This window comes from Clarias gariepinus, chromosome 2, assembly GCF_024256425.1.
Source record: "Clarias gariepinus isolate MV-2021 ecotype Netherlands chromosome 2, CGAR_prim_01v2, whole genome shotgun sequence".
In the NCBI taxonomy this organism is placed as follows: Eukaryota; Metazoa; Chordata; class Actinopteri; order Siluriformes; family Clariidae; genus Clarias; species Clarias gariepinus.
In genome coordinates this window covers 11,082,924-11,103,006 of record NC_071101.1, presented here as the reverse complement: position 1 = coordinate 11,103,006, position 20,083 = coordinate 11,082,924, and the positions used below count along the sequence as shown (strand labels likewise).

General features: G+C 42.8%; 1 gene segment (V, D, J or C); it reads right to left on the bottom strand.

Moving 5' to 3' along the window:
• Window positions 1–7,783: 7,783 nt before the first annotated feature.
• LOC128513434 (Ig kappa-b4 chain C region-like) lies at window positions 7,784–9,396 on the bottom strand. The segment is given in 2 exon segments: window positions 7,784–8,171; window positions 9,229–9,396. Coding segments are annotated over 2 exon segments (396 nt in total).
• Window positions 9,397–20,083: the final 10,687 nt, after the last annotated feature.

Below are 20,083 nucleotides of genomic sequence, written 5' to 3'. Positions count from 1 at the left end.
TTGCCCACCTGGAACCAGAAGAAAAAGCTCTCCACTCGCAGTTTAACCGACTAGCGTTGCGGGGGGGTTTACTCTACCGCCAATGGGAACGGCCGTGTGGCGCTGGCGAATCTTTTCAGCTGCTGGTGCCGCGGACTTTGCTGGCATGTGTGCTGGGGATGGTTCATATAGAGGTCAAGCCACAGTAACTTAGACTCCTGCAGTGAAATCTGCTCTTCCAGGAGAAACAGTCACCATCAACTGTAGAACCAGTCAGGCATTGTATAAGGACTCAAACTGTAACTGGTTACACTGGTATCAGCAGAAATCCGAAGAAAGCTCCTAAACTATTGATTAAACTTACAAATTGCACCACTCAGGAGTTTCAGCTCGTTTCAATGGCAGTGAATCTGGATCTGATTTCAGTCTGACTATCAGTGGAGTCCAGACTGAAGATGCTGCAGATTACTACCATTGGACTTAGAAGATTGTAGAGAGACTACACTTCTGCAGCTGGGAGCAACTGCAGGTGCTGACAGTCAAGAACATTACTGTATATTTGAAGTATGTACTACAATATAATGACACAACACTCTAAAACACACTCCTCTCTCTCTGTCACACACACATGCTAACATTGTCAAAGCACTGATGTTCCCTTTTAAAAGCTACACTAAATGCTGCGTGACAGCGCTATGGGAAACGATTCCTCGTGACCGGTTGTGAAGCACGTGTGTGTCAAACACGCCAAATATTTTGGCATGTATAACCTCAGGCAGGTGACGTCAACCGATGAGGTACACCTAGAAGTTATAAATAGGCATGAACTGGAAACACCCTCAGGTCAATTTTGTCTGAAGGATGTCCAGTCACACATGCAGTGTGGCATTGGAGCGCAGCATCTTGTTCACGCTTTTTCAGGGAACAGGGTCACAGCAGAGTAACCCGAGACGTTCCCTTTCAAAAGCTACACTCAATGCTGCTTCTTCTGAGGGTTTCTTTGCTGCAAGACTTTGGAGTTTTGGCACAAAATTTCGTTAACAGTTCTAGAAGAGAAGATGACTTGGTCGCTTAATGGTACAGCGGTAAAATGACAACGGTGAGGAGCGCCTGCAAGGACAGAAGCACGAGTGGCGAAAGAGTGACCGAGTGATCTAGCGAGTGACGGACCTGGGGGGTTTTGACCCCGCAAAGTCAGTCTGTCCCATGGGTAGTTGTGCCAATCAGATTGTTGTTGCAGGGCTTGGCAACGCCCTGCATGGTTCCTTTTTCGAGCATACATTTGCCTAATGTTTGCTCCGTCAAGTGGAGGAACACCCTGCTGAAGTTTAAATACTTTTATAAAATATATTTGCATGAGCCCTGTTCACGCTACTAACATTTCAAACACACCAATAGACACACCAAAGATAGGTTGGCTCAAAGTTTACACACTGTTGGTTTAGCAGATGATGGCAAGGTTGGCCCAATGTTGGCACAACGTTGGTTCAGTAGATAATGGCAATGTTGGCACAACATTGGTTTAGTAGGTAATGGCAAGAAAAATTTGACTCTTTTTATCATCACCAATAATAAGAAAACACATTTATATTTTCAGTAATTTATTTATTTTATTTATAATAAACTGATCAAAAACTAAAAAATAATATGATGATAAACTACGAAATAAACACCTAGTACAAACACCTTTTATCTCAGCAAGGTTTATGAAAAAATAAATGCATACAAACAAAGTACCCATTGACTTACACCCTTTTGTATCAGGTGTCGGCTCTGCATCTTCCCCATCATCATTCACCTGTGTACTTTCACCATCAGCTCGGTTACTGTAGCTCAGCTGTTCTTTATTATCTTTCTTGTCATCCTTATCATCAACATTACAGCATCTTTGAAGAACTTTTACTGTAGTCTGTATTAATACATCAATAATTTGAGCATTGTATATTAAAATGTTCTTCAAAATATTCATTTTCAACCAGCAAAATGATGAGAAAAACAAAATGTTCCACATTTGGCCCAACTCAGTTCAACAACAGTTCCAGTATTACAGCATACACATTTTTTAGGACACTTACGTCAGAATGCTGTACATAGATTTCAGTTCAGCATTCAATACAATCATCCCCAACACCTAATCGGGAAGCTGAGCCTGACCAAAAGACCTTCGGCAGTGCAGATTGGAAACTTACAGAGAGGAAGTGCAAAGGCTAATGGACTGGTGTAAAGACAACCAAACCTGTCTCTGAACGTTGATAAGACAAATGAGATGGTTGTTGACTTCAGGAGGACACTGAGCAATCCCTCTCTGCTCAGCATCAAAGGCTCTTCTGTGGAGATCGTCAAGAGCACAAAATTCCTGGGTGTCCACCTGGAGGAGAACCTCACCTGGTCCTTCAACACCAGCTCTCTGCACAAGAAAGCCCAACAATGTCTTTCCTTCCTGAGAAGGCTGAGGAAGGTCCAGCCTTCACCACAAATGCTCACCACCTTCTATAGAGGGACAATCGAGAGCATCCTGACCAGCTGCATCACTGTCTGGTTTGGGAATTGTGCCATATCAGACTGCAAGACCCGACAGCGGATAGTGAGGACAGCTGAGAAGATTCCCAAGGTCCCTCTCCCCCCTATCACAGACATTTACACCACACGCTGCAAAGCCACCAGGATTGTGGCTGACCAGACACACCCTTTACACTCACTCTTCACCCTCCTGCCACCTGGAAAAAGGTACCGAAGCATTCGGTCACTCACATCCAGACTATGTAACATTTTTTAACCACAAGCCATCCGTCTCAGCAACACAAAGGGACTGGACTGATAAACATATACACACAGACATACACACAAACACTATTCATTCAGATGAACTAAATAACATCAGAACTAAACTGTTTCAAGTTTCAAGTTTATTTGTCACATACACAATCATACAGAGTACAATATGCAGTGAAATGATTTGTGCGACCACAGAGTCGTGACGGCAGCCACCTAACCGGCGCCATCATAGAAAATAGGGAATAAGATACAATAGGATAGCGAGGGTAAAAAAGCCCCTCCCAGACTGCCCTTCGAAAAGGGCAGTGTGCGATCAGGGGTGAAAAATACCTCAGCAACGAGCACATAAAAAACATGTAATCACAAGACATAAACATTGCAACGATGAGGGTACAGGGGATAGGAAATGTCCAATGTAGGCAGACAGCTCCAGTCCCTGCAGCTAGGGAGCGCTGGTCCCGATTCCGCCTACCCACACTGAAGGGAATAAGCACACGAAGGCGTTGGATAAGGGGAAGGTAGAGTGTCTATCTGTAGCTGTTATGTGTGTGCGTGTCAGTTTGTGTCCTTGGAGGGGGGGGGAATAGGGATTCCAGAGCGTCTCGTTATCTTGGTCTTCGGGGAGTTAGTTATGTCTCCAACGACGGCCTTGAATGCAGTAGCTGGAAAGAAAAGGGGCAGCCGAAATAGAAAATCATATTTTCCAGGTTTCGATCAATATCCGCCAATTTCACAGATATTTAATGTCCATCACTGCTCTCCAGGTCAGTCCAAATCACGTTGCATAGCTGCTAGTCTCACCAAGATGTTATCCAATTTGCGGTCCAGAACCACAATCTGATTACTGACAGCTCTCATCACCACTATTTCCCAGCCAGCCAGTCTCTTGGGGTTGAGACTGACTGCTTTTAAAATTTTCCGATATCCAAGTATCCCACCTAATCCAATCAGCAGAATCCCTGTTATCAGAGTTCCGAATAGGTAGATATCTTCAACATCCTCCAGAGACAGTGCGGCCAGGCACACAATGCGCCGTCCATTGTGTATCCAGCAGCAAACGTCCCAGCAGGACAAGTAGGTTCCCCAGAACCCACATTTCTCGTCGAGAAGATCGTGTCAATTGCATTTAGAGACCACTTAATCAAATCCATATTCCTTTTTATTTTCAAGAGCAAGACGAAGAGAGTCTCTGAATAGTATTCACAAGACAGACAAGAGAAGCAAGCGGGGAGAGATAAGGGAGGGAGAGCAGATGCGACCGCCTTCGTCAAGAGCCAAGAGGGAAAGGGAAACTGATAAACACACACATGTACAATCACCCTGATCTACAACCATCTCAAAATTGTCCATACCTACCTGCACTGCTCTTTGCAATATTTGCACATACTGTATTTCATTTTTAATTGCTATTTGCACATTACTTCAGAAATGTCAATGCTAAAGCAATATAATGTAATTTCCAACCTAGTCATTATCTACTGAACAAACATTTTTCCATTTCCATAAGAATTAGTCCTGCTTTGAGAAGCAGAAGATTTGTGTTTGAGTTTATTTAGTTTTATTAATAAACCCACATTATCTCTGAATGTAAAAACATTCCTAAAAAGTTTGCACCAAGCACTCCCACAGCACACACACAGATCCCTTAGGGCATCGATTCATGAGGCAACTCCTGGCTTCGGAGCGGTAGCACAATTCCTCCTTCTGCTGGCAAAGACGTGTCTACCACCTCCCCAGCCATATGCAGGTGAACCTGAGTGGTGCAATGCCTTTGTATTGCAGTGCTCTCTGTTTTTTGAGATTCAACCCTCCCAGTTCCCCACAGAGCGAGCAAATATCGCCTTTATGATCTCCTTGGCGAGCACTGAAATGGGCCACAGCAATTTGGCAAAGCTGCCTTTCTCAAAATACAACCTTAGATGCCTTTGTTTAGCCAGGATAGCCATTCAGTAGCAGACTACACCATCAAGTTCCTAACCCAAGTGCAAGTGCAGGGTGTAACTCTTCAGCTCTCATGGCCGCCTATGTGCAGGGGTTGTCAGAGTTCATGCCCCCACCTAGAGCACCCGAACCTGAAGGGGACCTGGTAAAGCCTATGCAGTGGGAAGCGGGCAGGGTCATTACCGAGAGGGGACCCGGTAGTGACCCGTAGAGTAAATCCCCATCATTCGGAGCTCTTCCTGTCAGCCAGGGTCTCCTGGAATGGGCTCAGGAGACCCACTTGGAGGCATTTGTCGACTTGGGGGCAGCAGGAAATTTTTTAGACTGCCAGCTATTTCAAAGACTTTGCATGCCAGTTGACCCATATATATAATGTAATTTAAAACTAAGAGTGAAAATCCATAGTGGCATTCGCGTACACTCAGAAAGAGTAGCCTTATTAAGTGAAGGTTTGCAAAGAAAAGCTTATACCCTTTTTCCCCCCATCTAGTTAGATCATCATTTGTTAAACTACATTACACAGTTAATTTGCACTAAAGGATTGTTTTTGTCACTTTTTAGTTGCTCTTTTTTACTCTCAATTTGAAACAGGTTAATTTTATTTGTATCACGCTTTTTTAGCAGTGGTCATTGTCGCAAATTACCTTCACAGAATCAAATGAAATTTATAGAAATCAATATAAAATGTGTAAGGAAATATGTATGTATCAAAATTATTAGATTGTCCCTGATGAGCGAGCCAACGATCGACTGTGGAAATGAACAACTCCCTGAAAAAAAAAAAAAACTGTGGGAAATTCCAGTCCCAAACTATTGTTCGCCTGCAATCAAAAAAAAAAAAGTCCTCAAAAAACAGAACCGTCTTCATTAAAAATGGAACCATTTCCACATGGATCTCAAGCAGATCCCATGGGGCCTCCATGCAATGAGATCTCCAACCAGAAGTTGGTCCCCAGTAAACATTTGGGCTCCCTGGGAAATAAAGCAACCAGTTACTTAGTCCATAAGGCTAATTGATCAATAAGAGCAATGAGAGTGGGGAAGAAAGTATACACACTTTTTTTAGTTTTTTTAAATCCTAGGTTTAAGAGGACAATCTGCTAATATGGCCTTGGAGGTCTGGAAATAATAATTAGTAGATTTGACTGAGCAGAATTATTATTTGTGGCTTTGTTTATGTTAGTATAGAACACGTCAAATGTGTTCAATTTGTGTCGTGTTTTCATCTTCAAATTATCATTAAACTGCAACATCTCCTTCTCTACCAGTTAGCCAAGGCTGATGTATGTAGCTGTATCAAGGAGGACTAGCTTCATTTAATGCTACATACTTATTTTGTTTAATCCAGGTTTTTGTCAAACATATTATATTAAACTCCTGATTTGTAATAGTTTCATTAACAGTTAGCATTTTAGATGAGAGAGATCTACTATTTATCAGTCCTCAGATCAGAGGTGCTGGATGTGTATTCAGTGTGGTCCGAATTTGTGGTCTCTATATAAATTTAATCACTGAAACAGACCTAATGGGTCTTTCAAAAGACACAGTTTCAATATTGTGAAATCTGAGTGAAGACCTGCACCTAGCAGATGATTGGGTTAGCCTGTTTGTCTGGTCCCTGCACCTGGGTTCTGGATAGTCACCAATTAACTAGGCCTGTTCTGAGACTATGAGCTACAACAAGAAATGAGAGCAGCACCTTCCTGAGTGTTATGGACAACAAAAACTGTTCATTTCTCAATATAAATGTAAAAAAAAAGCAGTATAATTTAGACGGTGAGAAAAACTTTCACGGTAAACAATTTGGAAACAGATATTCTAATTCTCCGACCCTGCACCCGTTCCTGTTCTGATATTTTATAGAGTGCAATATTACGTGCTTTACTGTAGTTCAGGTATCTCTCTTCTTAGCTGGTTTCATGTGTCACGAAACAAACGGTCTAGGGCAGGGCTCTAATATGATGTGTTTGTCCACCGAATTACATAGCTGTGTCTTATCCACGACCCATATCCATTGTTTCCACTTGGTTTAGTTATTAGTTTTATGGCCAGTTTCTCTTACCTGCTTATTCTTCTGTTATAATCTTAAGGCAAATATTATTTACTTACTCTATGTTGTGTTACCAGGCAACATAGCCAGTCTGCTTCAATTGTACAGTACATATATTAAGGTGTAAGAAATGTTAAGAAGCTAAACTGGCCCTATAAGCTTTACCTTGTTTTTAAGCAAGCAAATATTGCTAAACTGCAAGTGACACTATGTTAGTTATTGTGTTTTTTTTTTTTTTTTTTGAAAGTTATCATATTTTCACTAATTCTGTCCAAAAAAAGAAATAGCAGGTAAAAACAACCCTCTTCAGCAAGATATAAGCTAGGGTTAGGGTTAGCTTTATTCAGTGAAATACATGAACAGCATGAACAGCTTTGAGTATCAGAATAGATCAGCACTTTCAACAGATGTTCATGGTTCTTCAGACAAACTTACTCAAGCAGAAAACACAGCACTGCATTCAGCCTGCTGTTAAAGCTGCTGTTCCAAATAACGGCCACAGGTATTTTAGTTCAGTGAACGGAAATTTGGTTTCCACATGGACGCTTTATTTCAGCATAGCTACACAACCAATACCCTTTCAGACTGCTCTGTTTAGGGTGTACCCCTTCTCGTGCCCTAAGCCTCCTGTACACAGGATACAGCAGTATAGACAATTAGTGAGTGAGTGAGTGAGTGAGTGAGAGTAAAAACTGATAATTATGTAATATTTGTACAGTATATAGTGGACAGACATAAATTATTAGTTGAAAATCTGAAAATGTGCACTAATGTGGTGCAGCTGTCAGGTGAAGTTTTTATGAGAAAATAGGTTATTAAAAGTGATGCAATCATAATTTGTGTATGATGCATAATTATTAATGTAAAGCGAATATTTTATAATGCAAACAACTTTATTAATAATTCAAAGCATGACATTGCAGTTATACACACACAACACATATTCAGGTGATAATTAAACAGAAAAGTTGAGTTGAACTGATGCTTGTCTGAGCTCATGTTAAGAACAATAATTATATTGTGAAAGAGTTACATATGAGCATTACAGGCCAGATGTAACATAAAGTGAAGCAGTAGAAGGTGAGCTGAGTAAAGTGTGTGTGAGCTCACAGCTCTGCGCACTGCTCTATGTTCACTGTGCTCACCACAGTAGGTTGGTTCTCCTTGAAGGCCTCACAGGTCACCAGCTTGTTCCTGCACTGCTCTGAGCGGAGGCTCAGCGTGCTGCTCCAGCTGTAGAGGCCGTCTGTGTGCAGAACATCAGCACTGTGACTCTCCCCCGAGGTCCAGCTGTTCCCATTAACCTTCCAGGTCAGCCTCCAGTCCGAGGGGAAGCCCTTGTTGGCCACACACACGAGTGTGACCTTCTCCTGCTGCAGCTCCACACTGGAGGGGGGCAGCACCGTCACACTGGGCCGGGTGAGACCTACACACATGCACACAAATGTACAGTTGAGACAGAAATGAACAGCTGTCAGTCACTCAGGCTTCATTTCAGTTCACTGTGTTTCACAGAACTGAGTTTAGTGGAGAATCACAAATATGTTACATGTAGTTCAAATAATTTTTCATCTAAGATCTAAAATAATTGATATTACTGTCATCATTAGATGTTTAAAAAGTAATTTTTTTCTTCGAGTACAGAACTCTTAAAAATGTAAAAAAAAAAAAATTAATAATATGAAGAAACTGCATTTTACATACAGCTTGAATATATCATCTAAATTAATTATTTTTTAGACATTAACATTTAACTTTAGTAAAAACATGTCAATAACATGGACTAACAAGAATGTAAATATACACTGTAGTCAGCTTTATTGTATCAAATTCTAAAATAAGAAAGTTTGAGAAAGAGGGGGATTTTGGTCTAAAATTACATTTCATTAAGTGGTATCCTTGAAAATAATAATTATTTGCATCACTTCATTAAACTCCATCATCTTAACATATAAGTCATTAGTAAACAGGTTACTTACGGCCCACAGACAGTTTGGTTCCTCCACCAAAAGTGATCCACAGTGATACAAACAGGTTTAGTGGCCGTACAAAAACCCTGCTGCTCTAAACTCACTGCTCTCTCCATCCATTTAAACCTCTTATTACAGAACAGCTACAAAACATAAACTTCTGTTCACTTCAGCTAATTGATACACTAACTTTCTGACTGGTTTATAAGATATTATTCAGTGGTTTTGATTTTTTAAAAGTCAGAGAGGTCAAGCAAGCTCTTAATGCTCTTAAATTACATACAATAAAGGCACAAAATTAATGAAATGTATCCATAATGCCTCATGATGCCAGTAATACTAATGAGACATTTGTAAGATATGACTACATTTTTTTAGCTAAACCATGGATAATTCCACCAATCCTTCTATGAACTGATAGAAATGTATGATATGATAGATTTTAAAATATCATAAAAAAATAAAAGTCCTACAATAATCCAAAGTCAGAAACACTACTATGTATTTACTCACTGCCAACACTGATGCTGCTTCTTTCCCATAAATCCACTGCAAACACATCCAGTGAAAGATTAAGCTTCTCTCTCATTCACTTATTACGTATCTTAGACCTAAAATTATTTTACAGAAAATCCCAATCTCATACCAGAAGCAAAACTCACACAATAACTCTGTATTAGTGTGAGAATTACAGTAAGATTGGGGGAATGTGGTAAAGGTGTTTCCATACTTAGAGGACACTTTGCATTAGCAGCACATGCTTCAGTGCACTGGGAGTGTTTATAGCGCTGTGACTTTAACACTTCATGACTGAGAGCTGCTGCTACAGCAACTTCACCCACAGCTACCATGACTTTGATCCCCGTCTTCATCTGGACACTGATCCTCTGGACTCAAGGTCAGACACTGCTTCAGATTTTATCTCTACAATCATCTCTTTATACAAATACACTTATTGTTTTAATTATAATATTTCAATATGCTGCATTATTTACTTTCTTTCTTTTTCCTTTTTGGCTACAGAGTGCAGAAGTCAAGTATCAATAACTCAGACTCCTGCAGTAAAATCTGCTCTTCCAGGTGAAACAGTCACCATCAACTGTAGAACCAGTCAGGGAGTGAACAAGTGGTCAGCTGGTGAGACTTTATTCTGGTATCAGCAAAAACCTGGAGAAGCTCCTAAACTCCTCATTAAACTTGTAAATCAGCTACAGTCAGGTTTTCCAGCTCGTTTCAGTGGCAGTGGATCTGGATCTGATTTCACTCTGACCATCAGTGGAGTCCAGACTGAAGATGCAGCAGATTACTACTGTCAGAGTGAACATTACATCAGTAGCATTTGGCACTAACACAGTGTAATAGAGTCGTACAAAAACATCCCTCAGTCAGATTGTAGAGAGACTGCACTGCTGCAGCTGGGAGTGACTGCAGGTGCTGAGTTGGAGGATGTGATACGACACAATGACACCCTCGCTCTCTCACTCACACACACATATACGAATGCACACATTGTCAAAACTCACTAGGTCTCTGATTTTAAACGTACAGATGCATTATGTACTTTGTGCCTCAAAATGAAAATCAATAGTGTGATTTGCGGTGAGAGAAGTCAACCACGATTACACTGCATCAAACAGTCAGGTGGTATCCACTGAAAGTCTTTGGCATGTGCTGGAGAAGTACATAAAAGTAGTTCTAGTTACGCAACAGAAGTTACTGGCCATAAAATTTAATGCAACACTGGACAGAAAAAATAAAAAACTTAAGTTCTTGCATAGGATTGTTAATTATTAGCATCATAATCAAAGGAAGTTTTTTTTTACCTATAACACATCCTTTTGATTGCCATCAACAAGCTCAGAAATCATCAATTCAAATCAAGTTTGGATTTGTAATTACATTAATATGTGTTTGGCATGAGTGTCTTGTTGGAACACACTAAACAGTTGGAACAGTGTTACTGGGGTTAAATGCGTCACATTTTTCCTTCTAACAATTCCTCTAATCATGATTTCACCTTGTTCTTTGTCCTGCAAACTTCGCTTGACTTAAAAGTGTTGGTTTAAATTTGTGGCTTTTTTCTTGCACTTTTAGTCTAAGTCAATGTAAAACTCTGTACACATGGACAATAGTGTTACAGCAGTGTGCAGTTAATTGTAGACCTGTGCCTTGACAGTTTCTGGGATGTTTCTAACCATGTAAGCTCATCAGGTCTTCTCTTAGCAAACTTAAATTCTTAAAAATCTTGAAATATGCAGAAATGGCTCAAAAAGACATTCCTCTTTTTTAGATCAGCATTTAGCTCTTGGAATTTTTGCATTATACTGTGTGTGGGTTAATTCATTAAGTGTTGATAACCAAATGCTTTTTATGTTAGCACAGAGAGGCTACCAGCTGTTGTCAATTGGGATCACTAACAGGATGTTGAGAGGCCTTGGGCTTGAAAAATTGCTAAGTTTCAGAAGCACTCAATTAATAATTGAAAATAATTAATTATTAATTAATTAATTAATTAATAATTGCGACACATTGCTGTTCCCTTTCAAAAGCCACACTTGATGCTGCGTGAAAACGCTATGGGAACATCTTTCTGTGTTGCCGGTTGTGAAGCATGTGTGTATCAAACACGCCAAATTTTGACATATATAACCTCGGTCAGGTGACGTCATCTGATGAAGTGCACCTGCAGGTTATAAATAGTACTGCAGTGGAACTGCAGGTTCCGGTGAACCGGAAACATTCCTCAGATCTTTTTATCTTCAAGCACGTATTGTGATTCGTGTGTGTGCGCAAGCAAAACAAAGAACAAAAAGTGTTTGACTCACCGATAAGATGGCTGAGTTTCAAACGAGATGTGCCTCCGTATGATATAATCCTATCTCCATACTTTTTGTTTTCCAGTGTTTGGGTGAAGATCACGCTCTTCAAGGAGAGTCTAAGCACTGTGACCCCTCCTGATAAAAATGCTTCACGCGCGTCTCGCTTTCCATAAAAAGAAACCCGCGGCGCATTCCTGAGGTTCACGTGCGGTTCTGGAAGAAGCGCACGAGATGGAGTTTCCCCTCCTTTTTCTTGCGCTTTCCTCCAATCGGGAAGTTTCTCCCTCCGCCTCGCGAGCCCGCCTCGGCGCTACTCGTGATTGCGCGGGAGAGACCTCCTCCCTTGCTTCTGCAGAAAAGGAAGTAGTTCCCTCAAACCCTTCTCTATTAATGACAGAGATTTTGAGGAGCTGCTTGAAGTAATAAACGCAGCAGTAGCAAAATTTTCCCAGACGCTCTAAATTAAACGACAGACTGTCGTTCTGTCGAGTAGCCGGGGGGGCGGAGCCTCAATGACGCTCTCCCCCTTTTTTTAGCAACCTCCCCAGCGAGTTAACTCGATCTTGGAGCAAGCCTCATTCATCCCGTGTTTTCATGCCATCGACTTCAATTTAGTCGAGTATCGTTGATGCGGAAGTGCGGGGTTATACGATGATACCTCAGATAAAAGTGACGCTGACTATCTCTCTCCTGGGACATCATCTTCCCTTATATATATATATTTTAATATATATATTACTTCCCTCCAAGCCATGTAGACTTTTATCTGCCTTGTTGGGAAAAGCATTTCATGCAGGAGGTCAGGCTGGTGCTCCTCTGCACACCATGGCAATCTTGCAGATGTACCAAGCTGATCTGCCAAAAGATCTGAGCACTGGCTTAACCTCACGGGCATTAAGCATAAGGATCATGCATTCCTCCCTGATGCCCCCATCCAAAAAAAAAAAAGCGCAGAAGGAGAGCGTTAGCAGCCACTTACCCCCTCGTTAAGACTGGGGTACGGCTCGCCACCCTTTAAAAGCCGCCTCAATTAGGTCGGACCGGCACACTGTCTTCTTCATTAGGAACAAAGTGCCCTCCCTGGCACCCTCAGAAGGTCGGTGTTCTTGCTCCACCGCCACTGGTGTTACTGGTCTCCAATATGAGGGTAGTTTTCGGTTACCTTCCCCCCCTGTCTATCCGAAGTTTCAGAATTCGTGCCCCTTTCGTAGAAACTGACAGCGTGGAAGCTACTGCCAGGTGTATCTCCTTGGGTATTAAGGACTGTAGAAAGAGTCTACAGGATCCAGTTTGCAAATCCCCCTTCGCGTTTAAACGGCGTGGTCTCCACTCCTGTGAAACCGGAAAGGGCGCACCTTCCGACTCTGGAATGATAGAATTCCCGCCAAAAAAACATGTTTCCCTACCAGACAGAGAGTCAGGATTTCTTGGTTTCAAGAAAAAGGGGGGGGCTGCGTCCAATTTTGGATCTTCACGGGCTTAACTGCTATCTGAAAAAGTACAGTTTCAAATGTTGACTGTCAAAAGTCAACCAGAGGATTGGTTTGCGACAATCGACCTGAAGGACGCATATTTTCATATGGAAATATTGCCACAACACAGGAAGTTCCTAATGTCCGCTTTGGGGGAGATTAAATAAAGATTACCATTATTGGGTCCTTCCATTTGGCCTAGCTCTGTCACCCGCACATATACAAAATGCATCCATATTTTGTATGACATAGGCAACTGTCTGACTCTGGCTCAGGCGCAGAAGCTAGCGCTCCGACATAGGCATGTCGTCCTAGCTCATCTTGATTTTTTAAAATTGAGACTCAACGGCATAAAAGCGTTCTCTTTTCTGCTCACAATACAACATATTTGGGTGTCATGTAGGATTCGATCGCAATGTGGGCACAGATGGCCGGAATTTTTAGGTCTCATGGCAGCTGCATCCACGATAATACCTTTGGGCCTGCTGCACATGAGATCGTTTTAGTTGTGGTTAAAGGCAAAGAGATTTATCTCAGGGCCAATCACCGGAGGCAATAAGGGTTACGCGCCAGAGGCTTTGTACGATTTTCTATGTGGTTCAGACCCCGGTTTCTGACTTTGGGTCCCACTCTATGTGCATTTTTGTCTTCGCGAAACGCTAACAACAGACGCTTCCCTCATGGGCTGGGGTGCGGTCTTAGATGGCCGTCCAGCCCAAGGGAGCTGGAGAGGCCATCTTCTCGTGTGGCACATCAATTGCCCCGAACTGATGGCTTTATTTGGCCCTAAAAACACCTCCTCCAGCTTGTACATAATCACCAGGGAGGACTGTGCTCGTGCTGCTTGAATAAGCTAGCGCACCAGGTTCTGCTTGGGGTACAGGACTAGTTCCTGTCCCGCATGGCGATGTACATTCTAGCTTAAAGCCAACAAATACAGGTTAAGCGCCTGGTGGCTTCGTACCCTTTCTATGTGGTTCAGACCCTAGTTTTGACTTTGGGTCCCACTTTATGTGCATTCTTGTCGTCGGAAGACGCTAACGACAGATGCTTCCCTCACGGGCTAGGGTGCAGTCTTAGATGGCCATCCAGCCCAAGGGAGCTGGAGAGGCCATCTTCTCGTGTGGCACATCAATTGCCCCGAACTGATGGCTTTATTTGGCCCTGAAACACCTCCTCCAGCAGTTGAGGCTACCATGTCCTAGTGAGGATGGAGAACATTATGGTAGTCTCGTATTTTACATAATTGCCAGAGCAGACTGTGCTCGCACCACTTGAATAAGCTAGCGCACCAGGATCTGCTTTGGGAACAGGAAGAGTTCCTGTCCCTCAAGGCGATTTATATTCCAGGGCATATGAAGTTCACGCACTAGAAGACATTATGCCCTCAAGGAAAGGGTATTTGAAAGTGGTGCATGGCAAAACATGTAGACCCAGTCCACTGCCGAATTGTTTCAGTTCTGGAGTTCTGCAAGAAAGTTGTCTCGGGCTTATGCCCTAGTACCCTCAGAATGTACGTAGCCGCTATTTCGGCTTGTCATGTTCTGACTGATGGGTCTGGTTGACACCCTTTCCAAACCACTAGAGTCAGCGCCTGCCTGGCTTATATTATAATGTCTTATCCATGCACCCAGTGTCCCTCAAAGCCTCTGTCCTCCACTTTTTACAGCTCCGGAGCAGGAAAGGTTTCACTACTGTCTTCAGTACGCACTCCTCAGATTTATGTCCACCGCGCTAGCCAGTGGCGTAAGTCAGAGCAGCCTTTTTTATGCCTAACGCTGTCACATCCAGTGAGAGATGCTATTGCCTAACCTATGAGGCGCATGGTCACACTTCGCCTCTAGGACACAGGGCTTATTCGTCCAGGGGGATTGCCTCATCTATTGCCCTGGCAAGAGGTGTTCCCCTGCAGCAAGTATGTAATGTGGCAGGTTGGTCCTCTCCGCACACATTTGTGAGATTCTATAGTCTAGATGTTCATGCTACTCCGGGTCCTCGAGTCAGCCTCCCAGAGCTAGCTATAAGACCTCCTTGGCCTTTGTGCGCACACGCTACACAACCTTGGGGGTCCAGACACTTGCAGTGCGGCAGCGTTGGTATTCTCGTTCCCATTGTGTTTTCACGCAGCATCGAGTGTAGCTTTTGAAAGGGAACGTATCGGGTTAGTTTGCTGTAACCCTGTTCCCTGAAAAAGCGGGAACAGGATGCTGCGCTCCAATGCCGCACTGCTTGTGTGACTGGACGTCCTTTCAGACAAAATTGATCTAAAGAATGTTTCCGGTTCACTCCTATTTATAACCTGCAGGTGCACTTCATCACATGCCAAAATTTGGCGTGTTTGATACACACTGTTCCCGCTTTTTCAGGGAACAGGGTTACAGCAAAGTAACCCGAGACGATTTCACAAAAAAAAAAAAAAAATGTTGTACAAGCATTCTACCTTAGAAAAATACCTACCCATAGATATCATTGAAAGCCCAAATATTACCAACTTAGCAACTGTACCAGAGTTAGACTCTTTTAAAAGTGCTTGGAGCAGAATCAGTGGCAAAAATGCAAAATGTGTAATTGTGGTTATTTCAATTGCTAAGTTGGACCAATTAAAGCAACCCAAGATCATAACACTACCCATAGAGGCTTGTACAGTGAGCCCTACTGTATGCATAGTGGGTGCCTCGCTTCATATACTTCCCTTTCTGATTTAACCATCCCTCTGGGATAAGGTAAATTTAAACTCATTAGACCACATTACTTTTTTTTCATTGCTCTAAAGTCCAATCTTTAGCATATTGCCTTTTTCTTGATTAGTTTCACTACCAAAATGTTTTTTTATGACCATACAACTGGTTTGTCCCAAGTTTGGAAATGCTTTTACTTTTATTATTTAACATAGATGTGATTTCTACTTTTGTTTTACTATGATGTAACTTCAGGCAACCTTAATTCAGCTTAAGCTTAATTCTATCTAGCATAAAGGTAATGGATGTGAATCTGTTCTATAAACAGCAGATAACCACCTTGGACACCACCTTGTGCCTCTGCTTACATATTACATGAATCTTTGACAATAAGCTACAAGGTGACCAACTATTTGGAAACTTTTCACGTTTTACCTAGGTTCTGAGTAATAGTTGATTCTGATTGTTAATTCGTAAGCATGGTATTAGTTTTCATTGATATGCGGATGACCCACAGTCAGCAAAACCAGTTGAGAAAAACCAGCTCAATAAAGTTGAGCAATGTGTGAAGGGCATAAGAGACTGGATGTTAATTAACTTCCTTATACTTAATCCCGATAAGACAGAACCACATGCAGCTAGAAGCAAGCTTTTTGATCACACTGTAACTTTAAACGCCTTTTCTGTTCCATCACGTGCAACAATAAAAGACCTTGGTGTCTTTTATTTGAAGCTTATTTACAATAGATAATATTACCAGGATGGCATTCTTTCACCTCGGAAATATTGCAGAGATGAGGAGTATATTGTCTCTAAATGATGCAGAAAAAACTCATTCATGCTTTTATCACCTCTAGGTTGGCCTATTGTAATGCCTTACTGTCTGGTTGTTTAACACGGTGCATGAACAAGCTTCAATTAGTACAGAATGCAGCAGCGAGAGTCTTTACTAGAACCAGAAGATACGAGCATATTACACATATCTTATGCTTACTGCATTGGCTTCCTGTGAAATTTTGCATAGATTTTAAAATACTACTATTGACATATAAAGCATTAAATGGTCTTGCACCGCAGTATCTTCTAGTGTCTTAAGATCCGCCATGCCTACTTCAATCAAAGGATGCAGGCTGCTTGTCAGTACCGTGTTTTATGAAAACTACAGCTGGGGCAGAGCTTTTGCTTACAAAGCCCAAAGGTATGGAATAGTCTTCCAAATAGTGTTCGGGACTCGATAGTTCAGGAATTTCCTAGAGTCTAACACACATTATGACTGCACATGAATTCCTGCTATCTGTTATCTCCCAAATGACGATGAGTTCCCTGTTGAGTCAGGTTCCTCTCACGGCTTGCTCACCAGGGACAATCTGGGACGATCTGTTAATTTTGACTCATACACATTCACATTTCATACAAACGTCCATAATTTATTTTTAATCATGTAAAGCTGCTTTGCGACAATCACAATTGTTAAGCGCTATACAAATAAAATTGATTTAAATTGAATTAAATTGAATTATCCAGCATCCATACAAAAGGGTCAAATCCATAAACTTACATTTCACCCTGCAAATTTAAGCAAACCATCTGTTTTACCTCACTCCAACTCATGTATATAGGGGTATGCATGTGGCTCTTTTTAGCCTGCTGATGGTCATCCATGGTTATGCTGTCGTCATCATAGAAGTATCGCACCTCCTGGATTAGTGCTTAAATTCTTGCCTCTTGTCTGTGTACATTGAGTTTGGATGTTCTTACCATGCTTTGTGGGTTTCTCTCACAGTTTAAAGATATCTGTTGTAAGCTGATTGGAATTCCCAAATTCACTTGAAAAAAAAAAAAAAGCATTAGACGGCATTAGTCGGGTGGCCGGGGGGCAGAGCCTCAACGACGCTCTCTCCCCCCTCTTAGCTATCTCCATATGAGTTAACCCTTTCATGGAGTAAGCTGTATTATCCCGTGTTTCCTGCCATCGACTTATTTATTTGTTTAAATATAGTTGATGTGGAAGCACAGAGTTATATGATGACGCCCAGATAGAAGATACGCTTTCAGGCTATCTCTCTTCTGGGACATCATTCTTCCTGAAAAGCTAATACTTCCTTTCAAGCTGTGTAGACTTTCATCTTCCCTGTAGGGAAAAGCTTTTCAAGCAGCAGGTCAGGTTGGTGATCCATTGCACACCATGGCAGTCTTCCAGGCCTACCACGCTGACCGGCTGAGAGACTTAAGCACTGGCGGAGCTCTTCAAAAAATAAATAAATAAATAAAGCGTATTGGAATTACACCAGGCCACAGACTTGTCTCTGCGTGCAACAAAGCAGACGGCTCGTGTTATCGGCCGTTTTATGGCTGCGATGGTTTTCGCGGGGAGGCACTTGTGGCTGAATCTCAGGCGCATCAAGGATAAGGATTGTGCATTCCTCCTGGATGCCCCTATCTCGCCTTCCGGCCTGTTTGGCGATATCGTTAACTTGGTCGCCACTAGGTTCATGAGGCGAAGTTATATGAACAAGCCTTCAAGAAATTCCTTCGCCGCCGTGCTCAAGAGTCGGGACTGTCGGCCACCCAGTCTCAACCAGGTCTGACTCTTGCGAGGCGTAAAACACAAGGAGAGTGTTTTTGAGCCGGCCACCCCCTCGTAAAGATTGGGGTGCGCCGTGCCTCACAATCCGCCTCAAAAGAGGTCAGACTGGCATATTGTCTTCTTCACAAAGAAGCCCTGAGGCTCATGTGCCCAGGACCATGGGGGTGGCACGCAGAAGTTCTCCCTGACACCCCCAGGAGGTCGGTGTTTTTGTTCCGCCACCACTGGTGTTTCGGGCAACACCAGTCTCCAATAAACAGCCATGTTTCAGGACGCCGAACATTTAAACCCCCCCCCCCACCCCCAAACCCCGTTTAACCAAGCCGCCGGACTTTTGCCCTTGTCTGAGAAATTGGCAGCGTGGAAGCTACTGCCGAGTATATCCCCCTGGGTACTAAAAACTGTAGAGAGAAACTACAGGATTCAGTTTTCACATCACCCTCCGCGTTTCAATGGCGTGGTCTCCACTTCCATGAAACCGGCAAGTGCGCATCTGCTAACAGAAGTTGCTGGGGAATGGGGCAATGGAACATGTTCCCCTACCAGACAGTGAGTCAGGCTACTACAGTCGGTATTTCTTGGTTCCCAAGACAAATGGGGGGCTGCGTCCAATTTTTAGATTTCACGGGCTGTACCGCTATCTAAAATAAATAAATACAGCTTCATAATGTTAACTGTCAAAGTGATTGCTCTCAAATCCTACCAAGCGATTGATTTGTGACAATCAATTGAAGGACGCTTATTTTCATATAGAAATATTGCCACAACACAGGAGGTTCCTGAGGTTTGCTTTCAGGGGCGAAGCTTACCAGTATCGGGTCCTTCCATTTGGTCTAGCTCTCTCACCCGCACATATATAAAATGCATGGATGTAGTTCTAGCTCTTACGACTCCAGGGCATCCGTATTTGAATTACATAGACGACTGACTGGCCCAGTCTCAGTAGCTAGCGCTTCAACATCAGCATGTCGTCCTAGCTCATCTTTGTCTCTAGGATTGAGACCCAAAAGTCAAATCCATTCTCAACACCCTCAAGGAAATCAAGCTAGACCAGAAAGTGACCGTCACTTTCAGAGATCTTATCTCCCTTGGCAGTTGTATCCACGGTGACACCTTTGGGCCTTCTGCACATGAGAGCATTTCAGTTGTGGCTAAGACAGGGGATTTCACTCTAGGGCCAATCCCCAATAAGGGTTATGCGCCAGGTGCTTCGTACCCTTCATATGTGGTTCAGACCCCGGTTTCTGACTCTGGGTCCCACTCTAAGTTCGTCTTGTCATCGCAGATGCTAATGACAGATGCTTCCCTCATGGGCTGGGGGCGGTCTTAGATGACCGTCCAACCCAAGGGAGCTGGAGAGGCCTTCTTCTCGCGCGGCACATCAATTGCCTCAAAATGATGGCTCTATTTCTGGCCCTAAAGCAATTCCTCCAGCAGTTGAGAGGCTACCATGTCTTAGTGCGGGTGGACAACACTATGGCAGTCTTATATATTAATCACCAGGGCGGTTCGTGCCGCTAAATAGCTAGCGCACCAGGTTCCTCTCTCTCAGGGCAATTTACATTCCAGGGCGTATGAATGTGGGAGCAGTTGTACTGTCCAGTCAATTTCTGACACACGGAAATGGAAACCCCACCCCGAAGTAGTCATTCAATCTGGAAGAAACTTCATGTAGCAGAAGTGGACCTCTTTGCCTCGCAAGATCAGCAAATGTCCCCTTTGCTACTCTCTGACTTTTCCAGCCCCCCCTGGGTCTGGACACCTTTGCCCGTACATGGCCCAGGTTACACCTTTATGCATTTTTTCTGATAG